At 38.3% G+C, this 15,947-nt stretch overlaps 1 protein-coding gene across 11 annotated transcripts in view; it reads right to left on the bottom strand.

Moving 5' to 3' along the window:
• The window catches only part of slc2a9l2 (solute carrier family 2 member 9, like 2), a 102,950-nt gene that overhangs the window by 56,003 nt on the left and 31,000 nt on the right, over positions 1–15,947 (bottom strand). For all 11 annotated transcript variants that reach the window (XM_040159383.1, XM_040159387.1, XM_040159384.1 and 8 more), the window contains one exon: positions 8,683–8,815. In XM_040159383.1, the coding sequence (XP_040015317.1) occupies positions 8,683–8,815 (133 nt within the window). The remainder of the gene's footprint in view (positions 1–8,682; positions 8,816–15,947) is intronic.

Raw genomic sequence — 15,947 nt, 5'->3', positions numbered from 1 at the left:
CTACTTTTATTTAAACCCTCTGCCAGAAAACCTCTCTTTAAATTTTGACTCTGCCCTACTTGTTGTGCAATAAGTAAAAGCAGTTGTTATATTATCTCACCCCTAATGTCAGATAGATGGACAATGACATTTGATTAATGTTATATTCTTCTCACAGTCACAAGGTCAAAAGAAAGTTTTAAATCAGAAATACACACCCAATTTAGCTTCATGTTTGCACAGCTACCCAGGTTTCTGGCAGTCATCTGCAGCCTGGCTAGCTGAAAGTTGTTTGAACTTGGGCGACTTGAATGTGATATACTAGAGGGAACAAGCAAATGTAAAGACACATCTTTCCTCACTTTAATCCTGTCTCCTGTAAAGGTCAGCCTCTGGTGTTATGGGAAGTTGAGGTGGGTACAGGTTAAGGACACGACCCAGAAAAACAAATCTCTACACACCAACAGAGACTAAAGACAGGTCATTAGGATGTGGGAGTTGGATGGCACACAGTGTGGACTGTTAATACACAGGAGACAGGAAGACCTGCCAACCTAAAGCCTTGTCCACGGTCTTCAGTGTTGCAATCTGCAGCATGAGGCATGTGGATTGTGTGTGTGTGTGTACATGTGTTCAGTGTGTGAGTACAAACACAGCTGTTCATGCTACAGTACGCTAGACAAGGTTTTAATGTTGTCTGTCTAAGAAAAATAAAAATAAAATACTATTAAAAATATAAATTCCCACTAATTGATATTCCAGATGTTAACCACTGTCCAAAATATGATTCTTGAATTAGGAAGTAAATAACTAAAACTAAAGAGTGACATTCTATGGAGACCGGCCAGGGACTATAATTTTTGGCATTGAAAATAAAATTTGGCACTGAAAACAAAACCGGAAAGGGAAACCTTGGTACTGAAACGCTTGTGCTTAAAAAAGTTGTATTGGAACTGAGAAAAGTGTGTCCTCCTGACCCACCGTCCACTCCGGAGCTTCTGGTTGCCCAGCCCGACCGCACACTTAGCTCACCTGGAACTCTCAAACTACACAGAAGTGGGCTGGGTTATCGTTACCTTATAGGTACCGTTATGTTGGTTTGGCAGAGGTTCGCTAGAACTTTCGCTGATGTTAGCTATGACTTGGCTAGAAAACCTAAGGTAAACTGTGAACTGTAACAAACTTCGACAAGCAACACAAATGGGGCAGTTCCACAGCCGTACATTTGCAAAAACAACCACTTAGCCTTCATCCTTTAAGTCTTTTCTCCTGCAAACCGCAAAAATACTGTTTGAAAACATTTCTGTTAATATATAAATCTCACAAGGGGTGGTTTTAATAAAAACAATGAAACTTTTCAGTGCCAGTGCCAATGCCAGTGTTTCCATTTTCAGTACAGGTTTTGTTTTCTGTGCCAAATTTTATTTTCAATTTCAAAAGTCACTGTCCTGGCTCCACAACATACATCACATACTACAACATAATTCCTACACAGTTTGCAAGAGCAGAGAAAGCAGAACTCGCCTATGTTACATATATTTTTGGTGGATCTTGGCCGCAAAGAATTACAAACTAATGGGCTTTCATGTGCAGTTTTGAGATCATATAACTTTTTGGAAGTAAAATGGCATCAAATGTGTGGAAAAATGACCTCTTACTGTCGATGGGAAGCAGACAGAAGTGCCATGTTTTCCTTCCTAAAAGGAAAATTTAAGCCCTGAAAAAAGTTTTGTGTTTCAATAATGACCCATCCTAGTCAGCGTATGAACAAAGGCAAATAAATTCCAGCAGCTACAGTTAAATGTTTTGTATAACAGAAAGCAAAGCTTGATTTTGCGTGATCACAGCATAAATCAAAATCCTTGTCTTATTTGTGATCATTTACTGTATATCTACACATTGTTTTTGGCCAACTATTTCGTAAGTTTATGTATTTTTTTTTAAATACTTTACTAGTACCCAGTAGCAATGAAAATGGCAAATATTCAAAAACAATTATCAAAAAATAAATCTACAGCGATGTAAAAACCATAAGATAATGAAGGAGGGGAGAGAAGACATCCATCATGCTAAAATGATCTTCTGTAACATGAATACATTATCTCCCCATGAGATATTACCTTTACGTAATTATTATATAGATTAGAAGATGTAAATGAGTATTCAAATGACTCTCCCTGCTGACAGAACATATGGAAACCTGCTCTACTCCAGAGTCGTACTGGGTTTGTCGATGTCAGTGGTGTGAAATGATTTTAATGGTTGTAAGAGCATGGTGGGATGTGCAACAGGTGGCGTCCCCACGGAGGCAACCTATTTTATTTCCTCTGCGGGAGGACGGTGGGGCTCCTGTCTTTGTCACTGTTGTAGCCTGAGCCCTCACAGTGCCACAAGGTGGAGGGATGTGGCACAGCAGAGAACCTTTAAAGGACCATACAGCCGGACTGATAGACTACTAGATTTTGCTTGAATTTAAAGGATAAGGGTGCATTAGTCTTTAGGTTTATTATTGTCAGCAAGTCCCATGAAAAGACCAAAATCAACAATGCATGGTCTGTCTCTCAATAGCTTCCAATTTCCCTACCCTGTCTGTTGCACTCAGCCCTAAACCCATTGGTTCATAATGAAGATGTAAATGTACATCTTTTATCACAAATGCATTTTTTTTTTCATTTTTGAAAAGGGTTACTAATTCACTGTATCAGCTGGGAAGTGTAGCTTTAAGTAAATGTTACCCAAACAAGAGTAAATAGTGCATTTGTTGGGGACTATTTTAGCTGGGGATTTATGCACATGTTGGTGCTCTAGGGAATTGACATCTTGATGGCTTGTTTTGATTGAACCAAAAATAAACTAAAGTGCTCATGTTCATTGTAATAAAGGAATATGTCAACATGAAACAGTGTAGCTTAGAGGTGTCTCTTTTATAGCTTTTGGACCACGATGGACCTCTGTGACACAGATGAATAAACTACAAAGACAAGACTTGTTAGTGAGATAAATTGGTTGTTGGTTATTGTCTTTTCATGGGATTTGTTAGCCATAACAAAAATATAGAATATCACCAGCCTTGTTCTTTTAGTTTGGCATGTTGATCCACTCATTTCAGAAAAATGACAAATAGAGAAGTGTTTAAACAAACTTGTAAAAAGGATAATATATAGCATCGGTAGGGTACTTTGATGGGGCAAAATGCGAGTGATGGGGAATTAAGTGTGAAGAAATTTATTCATAAGGAGTTTGAAAGCATACCATACAAGCCAGCCCAAAAAGTTATAAAACGGCTCGATTCAATCCCACGCCTTACTCTAAGTCAGAGACCAGTAACCTTGGCATCCTGCCTTCAGCCATTCGGACACCCACAAATACAGAGACAGGAGAAAAAGAAAAGAAACGAGCACACCGTGCAAGGTGTGATGACATATGATTGGATCGGTGTGGTGGGAAGATGAGACCTTGTGTCGTATCTTTTAAGTTCATAGTTCTAGCCTTGGAACGGTAAAAAGTGCACTTATGCTTTGTAATCATTGGTAAGCTCAATCCTAAAATTAAATGGAGGGCAGGACTACCGCAGATATACGACATGACAAGAGACAAGACGGGGGGCGAGAGAACATGCTGTTCCTGTCTGACACCGAATGATGATGATAGGACACTACAGCACCACCCCTCAAGATTTGTGTGTGTTGACAACAGTTCCCCGAACCGCAGCGCTGTAACACAAGCCAGCAACATGGATCTGCAATGCTGCTCTGACTCATGCCAGCAAAATGTCGTAGGGAAGATGTGAGGGGAGTTTGGGCAGGATCTCCTTTAAGCAACCACTCATCTCTTCCTTGAGGAGTTATTCACACAGCCAGTCATTATTGTCACCAGCTTTCTAACGCTTGCATAAAGCACCAGACAGCAACACATTTTTCCAACCCTATATTACCGCAATACAGAAGCAGCCCCTAAATAGTATCAGAATTCAGCATAACCTTTGAAGATAATTGGATGTTTACAAACTGTTTAACCTCCCACCATATTGACTTTTGTTATCACTTGGTTGATTTATGAAATTCTTTACTTGCTCACTTCTCTTTCTTTCTTTTGTGCCAGTTAAAAAGAGAGGGGAAAAAAACACATTTTCTTGATTTTGATTTGCTAAACAGACTAAAGATTGGAATTATTTATTTGGTGAGGGCGGCTTTAAACAAAGACAGATGGCAAATCAGCAAAAGTGAGCTAAAAATACAAGTGCTCCATCAAGAGAAGAACAAGCACCGTCCTTGAATTCCATCTGAAGATAAACTGCAATGCACAAGTTCGACTTAGTTTTCAAAGAGACACTACAGGTATTCATCATAAAAAGCATTGAGAAGCAAAAAAAAAAAAAGTGCTAAACACTTTCTTAATAAGCATAAAAGTTGTGTGTCTGAACTTTACAACGATGAAACAAATCATTCTATAAAAATGCCACTCCGTTCACAATCACAGAAACATGACTTTACACCTTGGTGCCACAATTCTAAAGCTGTCAAGCATCGCATGCCTGCTCCCAGAGATCACAGGCCATCATTACATCTGAGACTCCAGAGTAGGACTTCGGAGATGATTAGAAGGCTTAGAATGTCTAAAAGAAGGAGTGAGATTACTTTGAGAAAAATCAGTGTATAATGATCCCGCAAAACTGAGACACGTTGTTCTCTTTTCCCTTAAATTGGATTACTGAACTACCTTACGTAAATGTGCAAAATGCAAGGAAGCATGCAGAATTTATACTTTGCAGCGACTTCAAAGACATCTGGTATACACTAGTTATTTTGTTTGCATTATTTTGGTGTGGACAATAAGGCCATATTAACACCTGATCTTTATCTGGATACACTGCGGATAATGACGTTCTATCCATTGGTCTTTGCATTTACACCTATTATCTTTTACCTAATATTAATAAGAGTTCTTGTTATCTGGAATCAGCTGGGGCTGGTGGACTTCTCAACAAAGTGTGGCTCTATATCCACCCGACTACCACTAATGTACAGTGCCTTTTAGTATATCATATTACTACCAGTGTACAGTTTATATTCAGGACGTGGTTTAGCTATGGGTCTATCTTTAGTTGCTCTCTTATTTATTTTTTTATTTTTTATTTTTATACTTTAGTTAGTTTGTTACTGTATATAATTAAGCCTTTAATTGAATTGTTTGTTACCTACCTCATTGTTTTTGTGTTTTATGTGAAGTAGCTGGTGCAACACTTCAATTTCCGATTTGAGATCAATAAAGTGCTATATCTATCTAAAAAACAGCCCAAGATTGAGTCTGGCCAGTCCAATGAGAATACTTTCTGCATGCATTTAAACCCTGCACTAATATGTGTTTTTCCTTATCCGGATAAGATAGCTAGATACAGATCACATGTTAATACAATCTAAAGTAAATGGGATACAGGTGTTAAATCATTAATTGTGAGTACATTTTAGAGTGAACGGAAACTCTAAACTCTAGAACGTTTCCTCTTTTTTCTTGTGAATCCTATTTTTCTGATGATGTTTTGGAGTTGCCAAGAACAATAAACATGCAATTACTTTCCCAAGATGGCAGCAGATCTATTGTAGATGTACTGTACATACTGAGGATGCTGTGCCAGATGCTGTGTCACGAAACATGTTTCACGATTTCTGAAACACCCTTCCTTGCCCAGTATAATTAGTGGGAGCTCTCAGCTGGTTAGGACCCATTCAGAGCTTTTTGTTTCTGATATAGCTACATGGGCCCTCAGCACTGGGAAGCTCCTTCAGTGACAAACTGCTTCACCCACGGTGTGTGAAGGAGAGATACCGCAGTTCCTTCCTTCCGGCTGCTGGCAAACTTTATAAATGACTGCTCCCAGTAGACCACTCAAACCAACACTGACTAATCAACTCATGTGCAATCAACATTTTATATCAATATTTTAAATATGTGCAACAAGTTTACTCATTTATTTTACACATTTTGTTATTTTATATTTTACTGATGCTCCTGCTATTTGCTGCTGTAACACTGCAAATGCTATGGGATTCATAAAGGATTATATCTTTCCTAAGAAATTAACTTCTTAATATGCTGCTCCTCCTATGCATCAGTAGAGGACTACCGTACTTTCGGTCCAATTTCCTGCTTTTAACTACAGTGTAAGGACGTTGCCCTCAAGCACTTCAAAGCAAATCAGTGGTTCCTCATTAACTCAAATTGGTGTATGTCTTGCTAAAATCTGATTAGAGAAACATCTACTATATAGGGGACACCTGTAGTGTAAGTATAATTTATTTTTCTTAATATTGTATTATGTTTCAATCAGGTATTATTAATAGCTTATTATCCTCAAATGAGTGAGACAGGTGAACGGATGCCACCCCATATCATAATGTCACTCACACTGAATCATGTGCAGTGGTGGCAATTTCATCCAACTATATTTAAATGCATTGTAATGAGACACTGAATGTTTTTTCCCTTGCTATTTGATTCTCGATACGTCAGTCTAAATTACATGTATAATATGTTTTGGATGCATTTGTATAGTTTTTGGTAAAGTGAAAGAAGTGAGGCCAACCAAATCATCCAGATTATTTGTTAAAATCATCAGTGGCGCCGAGTGACAATGAGATTTTGCTGAACTTTGTGATCAAAAGAAACAAATAGGATGTTCCATTTTACATAGAACACAAGCAGCCAATCCTTCCCAGAGTACCCATGTATAATGTATGGACAAAGACATCAAAGCGCTCAAACCACCCCAGAGACCAACCTGATCAAAGCCATGTCTGACGTCACATTTTTCTCCATGCTTCGTTAATACATGCACTTTGAGCTATAGTTCCACCACATGCTGTTTCCTTTTATGTCATAGCAGTTAATGACAAGATCACACTATAGTTACCGATATAAAGTCACTGAAATTAAAAAAATGTTGGTTGGGCACGAGGATGCATATACATCAATTGAGATTCTAGAGGGCAGACCTAAATTAATTCACATATGTTACATGGACTGCAGTGCTAAGCAACTGCAAACTAAAAGGTTAAAAGGAGTTGCAAAAACAAGGTATGGGTCATGGGGTAATTGCTTTGGCTCATTCCCTCCATGGAATCATAGTTAACTCAAATATTAACACAGAGACATGAATTATATCTATGTATATACATATAATATACATACATCCATATATCTGCTTCGAAATCATAGAAAAAATATGCCTCAGAACTTTCCTAAGAATCATCAGGTTTTTCAAGTTTTCCTCAGTATCAAAGCAATCCAGTGACAGCTGTCTGTCAATCCATGGGTACACTGCAAACAGGAACTGCTAATAGCTAATTTGGCATACTTTTAAGGGAGCCATTTAACAAAATGTAAACAAATATAGGTTAAAAAAAAAACAAATAAAAACAGGGCGAACAGGATACCACTACCTACCTGTTGTTTGCACGTTTCTATATGTCAGATTACCAAAAACATTTTCGACTCACTCCATTTTCACACAAAAGTCCAGTTTCACGACTGATATTATTGACCTCACAGATAATGCACCCCACCTCCGTAAGACACATACAGTAAATCCAATCCAACGTTGGCTTAAAAATAATGATTGAAAATTTTCATTTTATTTATTAAATATCCTGAATGTTAATATGGGTTATTTAGTCTACAATGTGACTTTACAGTAAATCCCACGTTCATACAAGGCAAAATGATGATTGTGATTTTACTTCTCTGCTTTTATTTGAGAGATCAAACATCAGATATTTAAGACACTTATATGTTTAAAGGGCCCTGCACAACCATGGTAAACCCACAGCAGTTGTTATAATAATTGTTTTTGGCTGATTGGACTAATTGTGCTGTATTGACAAAGTAAACCTTTACCAATCTTATTAGTACATGGAGTCTGGTGGCAATAGGTCAAATAACTCACCACACCTGTGAGTGTGCAGAGCCTTTAATCATTTAAACTAATTTAGGCTATTGTTATACTTTAATGCTGTAAAGCAACATTAACCTACAGTCTATACTAGTGTAACAAACATTGACTACACTGCAACATTTCAACAGAAATCAGATGAGAAGAAATTGTATTATTTTCTCCTTTTTTTTCCCCTTTTTAATACTACCTTTGAAATAAACCTTAAATGTATAAGGTGGCTGTATTCTGAGGATTAAGCATATGTTTTTTTTCCAAGTCTGAATTAAAAAACAATGCCCGACATGAGCAGGAGGGATGATTACATCAAGTGAAACTTACTTCAATGTTCATTTGGGCACCTGACTATTGTTTTAAGACAGATCTGAAAAAGTTGTGGACCTTTCCTTTAAGAGTTTTGCACACTGAAACTAAGAAAACTGAGCCAAGACAATGGTAAAATATGCAACCTTAAAAGCCACATATCTCAGCAGTGGGAAAGTCATCAATGAGTCTCTGGTCTTGTTAAACGACTCTATCATTCCCCTGCAGATATACTAGTTTGTGCAACAGTACAGTGACATGTTTGCCCCCGTGGAATCATTCTTCAAGCTTCACAAGTGTGTGGATGTGATTGTTGTAAAAAAAAGTTGCTCTTCAAAGGCAGTAAGCACTAATGTATCTGAGACGTCAGAGCTTAGTGTGGCAGCCTTTATGTATTCTGCAGATGTTCATTGATCAAAGGATTGGAACGTTTCTGTTAACGTACGCAATACCTCTCTCTGCTCCAGCCTCATCCTTCCTCTCTATCAGCAGGTAGCGAGGACTCTCAGGGAGGAAGGGCAGCACACAGAGCTGAAGCAATGCCGGCAACGCCAGGAACGAAAACAGGTAGTTCCACCTTGACTCCTGCAGTCAAAACATCAACAAAAGAACTATATCAAAGCTTCAGACATGCAAGAGCTACACCGTGCGATACCAAAGAAGTTTGACAGAACAGATGTATCTTACAGCTGTTGTGTAACGCTTCATGGAACAAGTGGATGCACATCATTCCCTAATTAAGAATTTCTGCCAGCAGTGATAATTATCACTTAAATGCAACATAACAATGTGTTACTGTGCTTGTAGAAAATAGGATATAGGCTTATGGCAATGCTTAATATGGGAAAACCTAATATAACACGTATGGTCTGTGATGCATTTCTTCATGTATACACAGAATTCCCGCAAAGTAAGAACAATTAAAATGTCTCTATGAGCTAAATGCTGCTCGCTGCACCAGACTAGTATAAGGGTTGTTAACGGATTTTGTTGAGGGGCTGGAAGTCTAGAGGGGAACTGTCATTTTATGAATGGACTATTCAGCTGGAAATGCTCGCCTCGTTTGAGAAGATCTCATTTAAAACGATCAGTATGAGATAAAAGGGAAGGTTTTTTTGAAGTATATTGACATAAAGGATTGATAATAAGGACGCTATGAATCCAGCTATTTAGCTGCTAAGTACTCCACAATGTTCACCAGCGGGGCACTAGCTTTGTCTGTTTGCTTTTTGGTGCTAGGCAGGTAGCACACAGAGTGTTTATCACAGCTCTTTCACTGAAAACAGCTGACTGCTGCTGCTGGAAACAAGGTTGATGAGAGCAGTGAAAATGAACCCAAACATTAAAGTTGTGGGTTGTAAAATAAAAAAATTAACTGAAAGATGATAAAAGGCCCCGAGTGCAGAGGAGACCTGAGTGATCATTTCTGGGTTTGTCATAACAAGTGACATAACAGTAATGACAGTGAACAGCTATAAGGTACTCTTGTACCTTATAGCTGTTCAATACATGTATTGCATACATTGTACAGTAAACCTCCATCTCATATCATCAATAAAAATATGAATATTTTCCCATATCAATATTGCATTAGTTTCTTACTTACATTAGTAAACATTTGGAAACACTAAAATATTTGCGATTCACTAATTAATCTCTTATAAATGTGTCTCTTTAAAAGAAGATTTTAATAGTTTCAAGAAGAAAATATATTACATTTACATTTAACAATGTTTAAAAGTGAGAGGGGAAAGAAAGGAGAAGAATGAGACTGAATGAGTGGATAAACACCATATTATCTTGTGCAACGTTTTTGAAGTTTTGACCTTAATTATGTTTCTAGGTAATGCCCTCTGCAGATATTTCTTGAAATATTAAAAAAAAATAGCCTATTTGCTTCTGATTGATTAACCAGACTTGTCTAGACTGGTAACAACCCAGATCTTCCCAGTGATCCCCTGTACGCAAAATCCTGCGTGAGCCGTGTTGATGTAAGCATACTGCAGATACCAGGGGTCTCACTGATGCTGAGTTTGTGGGTCGTCTTATCTCAGCTGCAGATGAGAGTGGGCACTAAGATTACATCTCTCAGAGGCTGCTCCGACAGACAAATAATCTACTTAATGTTCAATGAGAAATGAATTCTGTGGACTGTGCTGTATACATCTTATAAGACGAAAATCTTTTACCTCTATATGATTTTCGGGTACAATATAATACAGGCTGCTGATGTTGACTTCACTCACAGGATGATTAGTCTTATTCTAACAGGCATTACACTTTAAAGCATGTAGATGTATAAGTATATGTTGACCACTGGCAGAAGGCAGGGTGTCAAGATCCAACATTCATTCAACATACAACACTTAATAATCAGGTAGGACTGTGCCTATTAGGGATGAATATAGAAAACCATAGTTGACCTGGCAGTTGCAATGCACCTAAAAAATAATAATTAGTGGGTGCCGAATGAGGTCATGGCAAATGTGATTTCTGGAGTGCACACATACAGTTCTCTGCTTCAAACGGGTGCACGCACACACACAAAGAGTAAGCCCTGTTAGTGGTACAAACTAAATGCACGCCTCATGGTGTTCACCAATAGTTGTTTTTAACTGGGGCAAGCTGGGCGAGCCAGGCTGTGTCTGTGATAAAACAAATCCCAGCTCAGAAAGCCCAGCTATGACTTAGAGTGATACTTGTCTCCAGTAAACTAAACAAAGCAGACACATTGTAAATTGCTGTATTCCAACAGCCTTGTAGTTTTTCCTTTCGCAGAGGCTGGAGGGTGTACATTTCCATCCTGTGATTGAACAAAAGCAAAGGATGAAACACATCTTTGTTGTCTGGAGCTGAGAGGAACGAAACAGAGGAGAATGTGGATTTCATGAATCCCTGGCTGCTGTTGCAGGAAGACCACCACAAAGACATAGAGGGGGTTGGTGTGACCAGTTAAGTTTTCGGATAGGGTTATGGTAATGTCAGGTGGAACGCGCCTCTGACTTATCGAATTAGACAAGATAATATTTTTTGTGATAGGTCAGTCTTAATTACTTTACCTAGCCAGCCCAATCCCCAAGTGAGAAATGAACCTGCTCTGTACTAATCTTTACTAAGTTTGGTACAGGCAGTAACAGTTCATTGCTAATCTTTATTTCCACAGCATTCAGTGAGATTTAATTGGCTGTAGCTCCTTTCTCTTGTTAGAGACTAACGCGTGATAGATTACAGGAAGAAACCTCAGGATTACCTGATTTTATATAAAAATGTTCTGTTTTCTTGGAAGACCAATTCAGTAATACTTAAATAAGAACCATTTTTATCATTTCAGTAACCAATGAGGCCTCCCAAATTATTAAACTCATAAAGATATAAAAGTGGCTCCTGCATTGGATTTTGCAAAGGGGAAGGAACTTTTTTTTTCCCTTTACACTTTGTTTCTAGTCATGCCCGGTTAGTCTGCCCATTACCTGAGAGATAAAGAAGCATCTGGACTTATTGTATAACTGGAAATAGGAACACACAACACCCCTTCCACACTGAAGTCTCACAAAACGAAAACCTTGCTGGTAAAAACCTCACATCACCAGAATCTCAGCCTTTGGAAAACCATATACAGTCCGTGTAGATCTGGCAGGATCAGAAGAAAAGTCCATCATCCCACTGCCTGTAGCTGTTAGTAATGAATGTCACCTTCTCTGTAAGCCTATTTTCCTGATACTCTGTCTGAAGAGCAATTTGACAGTAGTCCCTTGCAGGTGTGTGCTGTCCCATTCTTAATATATTGATGGAGTTCGCCTTATATTTGGGGGAAGTCGTATTCCACTGGGATTGACACATGGGCTAACATGGAGAGTTAACTTACTTAAAGGTAATGTGACCACAGGTTTCATGAAGTTTTTTGTTTCAAGTCAGGTAGAACTTTAATGTTCAATTTCAAGAGCTGTATATAGCCAGAAGGCCTGCGAGTAAGAAAATGCATTTAAAAAAATCGCTCCAAACTTCCCTTTTTGTTTTGGTTATTTCTAGTATGTGGATGTACAGTATATTACACTGTGTCCTGTACTGTTAAACTGCAAAAAGCTGAAAGCATACACTCGCAGCACACACACCGCACCTACAGGCAAATGTCAAAGTCCTTCAGAATACCACATTACTGTGTTGTATGATACCCAGTGTGACAACCATCTAGAATGATTTGCACTACAGTGAACATCCCCACATATAACGATCAAATGATTTTTTTCAAATGTTTTTATTTCCTTTATTACAACCCTCTGAAGACGTATTCGGGTGTGATGGAGTAGATACACTGATCATCCACAACATTAAAACCAGTTACTGGTTTTAATTGTTGTGGCTGCTTGAGTTGATCGGGGTAGAGTATAGATAAGGTCTGTGATGCCCTTCCCACTGTCTTGGAGGTTGTCCTGGCTAACGTCAGCAGGCAGTTGGTTCACATGGGAGGGTCGTCAGCTGATGTGGTTCACCTGTGCCTTCCAGCCTATAAAAGCTGGCCCATGTGCTCACTTGTTCCCTCTCCCAACTGCTGACATCCACTTTGTCTCGTTTGGGTCTGTGCATGCAACACCTTCACAGTGTATGTGCCACTCATCCATGCACTGCCCTGCCTTCATGGCTGATGTTGCTGCTTTCCAGACCCCATTGTTTATTTGTGTTACCTTTAGTTGTAATAAATTGCTTGTTTTTTGGTATAACCTTTTAGGTGGACTCCCTTCTTGTCACATTCCCTGAGCCAGTCTGTGACAGGCCTTTTAAGGCCACTGCATGTAGCCTCACTGTTGTGAGCTGCGTTTGAGGCATGCTGATGAGTTCAGTGTCTTAGGGGAGTTCAGTGACAGACTGGCTAAAAGCCTGTTCCTGCTGTAATGCTGGAATAAATACGTTTCCCTACTGGGACAAGGTCAGTGACTAAACATGAAGGTTAGAGAAATTATCATTTGTCATAGCTCATCACCATTTTGCACCTCATAACAATTGACATCTTAGACCGGCTCCCATTAACAGAAGCCTCCAATGAGAGGAAACCTATTTGAGTCCCATAACCAAAGGCCAGCAAAAGACCAAGGTGGCATTATCGTCAGGTATGTCTCATAGGTCTATAATGGTCTTGTCAAATGGCAAGGACAGGGTGTCACCGAAGTGATATGAATACATACCAATGGCTGTGTGAAGACGTAAAAACTCCATATGATATTTATAAAGGTGGTCTGCAGGTGGAAATAATGGACAATGGGACAAACAAATACTCATAAATTAAACATGAGTATCTGCTTTGCTCGAAACTCAGACACTACGCCTGTGCATAAATGTCAGTGCTAAGTGACAGTCGAAGAAAATAGGAATTTCCTCTGAAAATAACACCAAGAACGAGGGGGCTTCACCGATGGAGACGTACAGTGTAATCCAAACAGTACAGATATTTTCTTTCACTTTACTTGAAAGTAAAAGCGAAAAAACACATTGATTTTAGGGAAGAATGAATTGTGGTTTGGAAAAATTCTTATTCTTGAATTCTTCTTAATTCAAGAGTCAGACATCAAAGTCAAGTGGCTTAAAAGGTGACAGTCATTTTTAATCCAAAGCAAGTAATGGCATAGAAACACATATTATTTTTCTTTTCCACTGAAATAGATCCAAAGAAAAACCATGGAAAAGACATAAAGAGGCTAACAGAAAACAGATTAACCACAACAATACTCAAGCCTTCATGCAGTATATGCATTGGCCTATAGAAATTATGGAAAATAGGAGTTTGATACAAAAGTTACTGGCTCAGAAAAAGGTTTGCTGCGCTTACATCTCCATTGTTTGAATGAAAGCAAGTGCGCTGCTGGAGATGTGCAGTACTGTATGCACATACAGTATGTTAGAGCAAAAAAGATAAGCTCCAAACAAAACAGGATGTGAATGCAGTAAGTATGTTATCGTGTGGAAACAGTTCTGCAGACAAATCCAAATGCTGCACACTCCAATGCTATCTTGTCTCAGGAGGTATGCAGAAACAGCTGTTGCTGTGGTTGATGTACAGGCACACATTCACAGGCACAACCTCATTCACCAATACACAGTCAAGAAGTAGAGATCTTTTCTCAGTACGCAGGTATTGTGTTTTCTCAAACTCTATAGATTTTTTTTTTTTTTTATTTGTATACTTTGACTTTTTTATATTTTTATAATAATATGCTGATGGAGGTTTCAGTGGCCAGTGATTAATTTGTCAAAAGCTGAAGCTACTGTACACCATCAACAATTTCAACTTGAAGTAATGACAAAACTCTAGACAAATCATCAATCAAAACATATGCTGATATTAGTTGTGAATGTTAATGGTAATGGCTCTTTAAACAATGCATTACACAGACGGATTTAAATGTGTATTAATGTTCATGACAGCAATGACATCTCTCTCTACCATTTTTTCCAGTCGAGTGTGATGACAGGCCGACAGCATACCATCGGATTAAAAGCAGGCAGCGAGGGGGACCTGTAGAGTTACGTTACAGTTAAATGAAAATGAAACTAGCTAGCTTAATATTTTTTTTTTTAATTAACCAGCCAGCCTTAGCCACTGTATATTCTACTGCTGGACAAGCCAACATTCTTACTAAAATATTTGTTGACAAAAATCTATTTTTGTCACACATAACATAGCTTTCTCTGGAGAGAGAGAGAGCGCCATTCGACACACTTGCATTTTTCTCCCATTGAAGTCATCTGATTTATCGTTCTTTAAACAGTATTTACGGTTTGCCCTTTCATGACCGCAGCAGAGAGCTTACAACTACTATCTCCACAATAACGATGCACAATGTGATGCTAACATATGCTAATTTTGAAGTCAAATCTACAACAATAAGAGCCACATTGTGAAATACCAGAATTCATTTCGTAAGTAATTTTAATCATCTTATCTATCTTTCATTGGAAAAAACTAAAACCTTCCTCAATATGTCAGCATCTTTTTATTTATTTTTACTCTAACATCTTCCACTTGTTTTACAATCAGGGCAATTGAAATTCCTCTAAACTCCTCAATTTACTGACTGTCTTTTCCAGCAATTAAGCAGATGTATCAAGTATTCACAGTTTTATTGTGTATTCCCTTTCATTGTCAGTTTGACACCCAGAGGCTTTGGTTTGCTAGGAATTAGCTTCCAAACAGTACTTCCATTGAAAACTTAAATACTCCCTGGCCAATAGTGCCACTGTTTAGATTTAAAGATTAAAAATATAATTTAACTTTACTAACTTTAACACTATGTATGGCTTAGTAATACATTTGGCATTTACCCAGTCAACCTTACATAACAGGTAGTAAGTCACATTTATGCCACTGATCACACACAACTGCCAAAGGATATAACTGCATGCTTTAAATTTGGGAAACTAATTTAGAAGAAATGTATTTAGTCATTATTTTTCAATACAGTGCAAAAAGTAAGCAGTGAGCTAGACTCAACAGAATGTGCCGGGAGTGGAGCACTTTATATAATTCACATTCTGTTCACATTACACAACTGAATTTGGGTTTCATAGTATATGTGCCTTGGGCTAATCTTGGCTCGTCTGTTTTTAGTCCTAAAATTAACTTGAAAGTCTAGTACATGAATAATCAATTGTATAGATGGGGACTGGATCACTGTCATGAAAATGCCTCAGCAGTAGGCTGAGTCAACATGGTTAAACTTGTATC

Source organism: Xiphias gladius, chromosome 21, assembly GCF_016859285.1.
Source record: "Xiphias gladius isolate SHS-SW01 ecotype Sanya breed wild chromosome 21, ASM1685928v1, whole genome shotgun sequence".
Classification (NCBI taxonomy): Eukaryota; Metazoa; Chordata; class Actinopteri; order Istiophoriformes; family Xiphiidae; genus Xiphias; species Xiphias gladius.
Note: the sequence above shows the minus strand (reverse complement) of the source record. Positions and strands in the feature narration are given on the sequence as shown.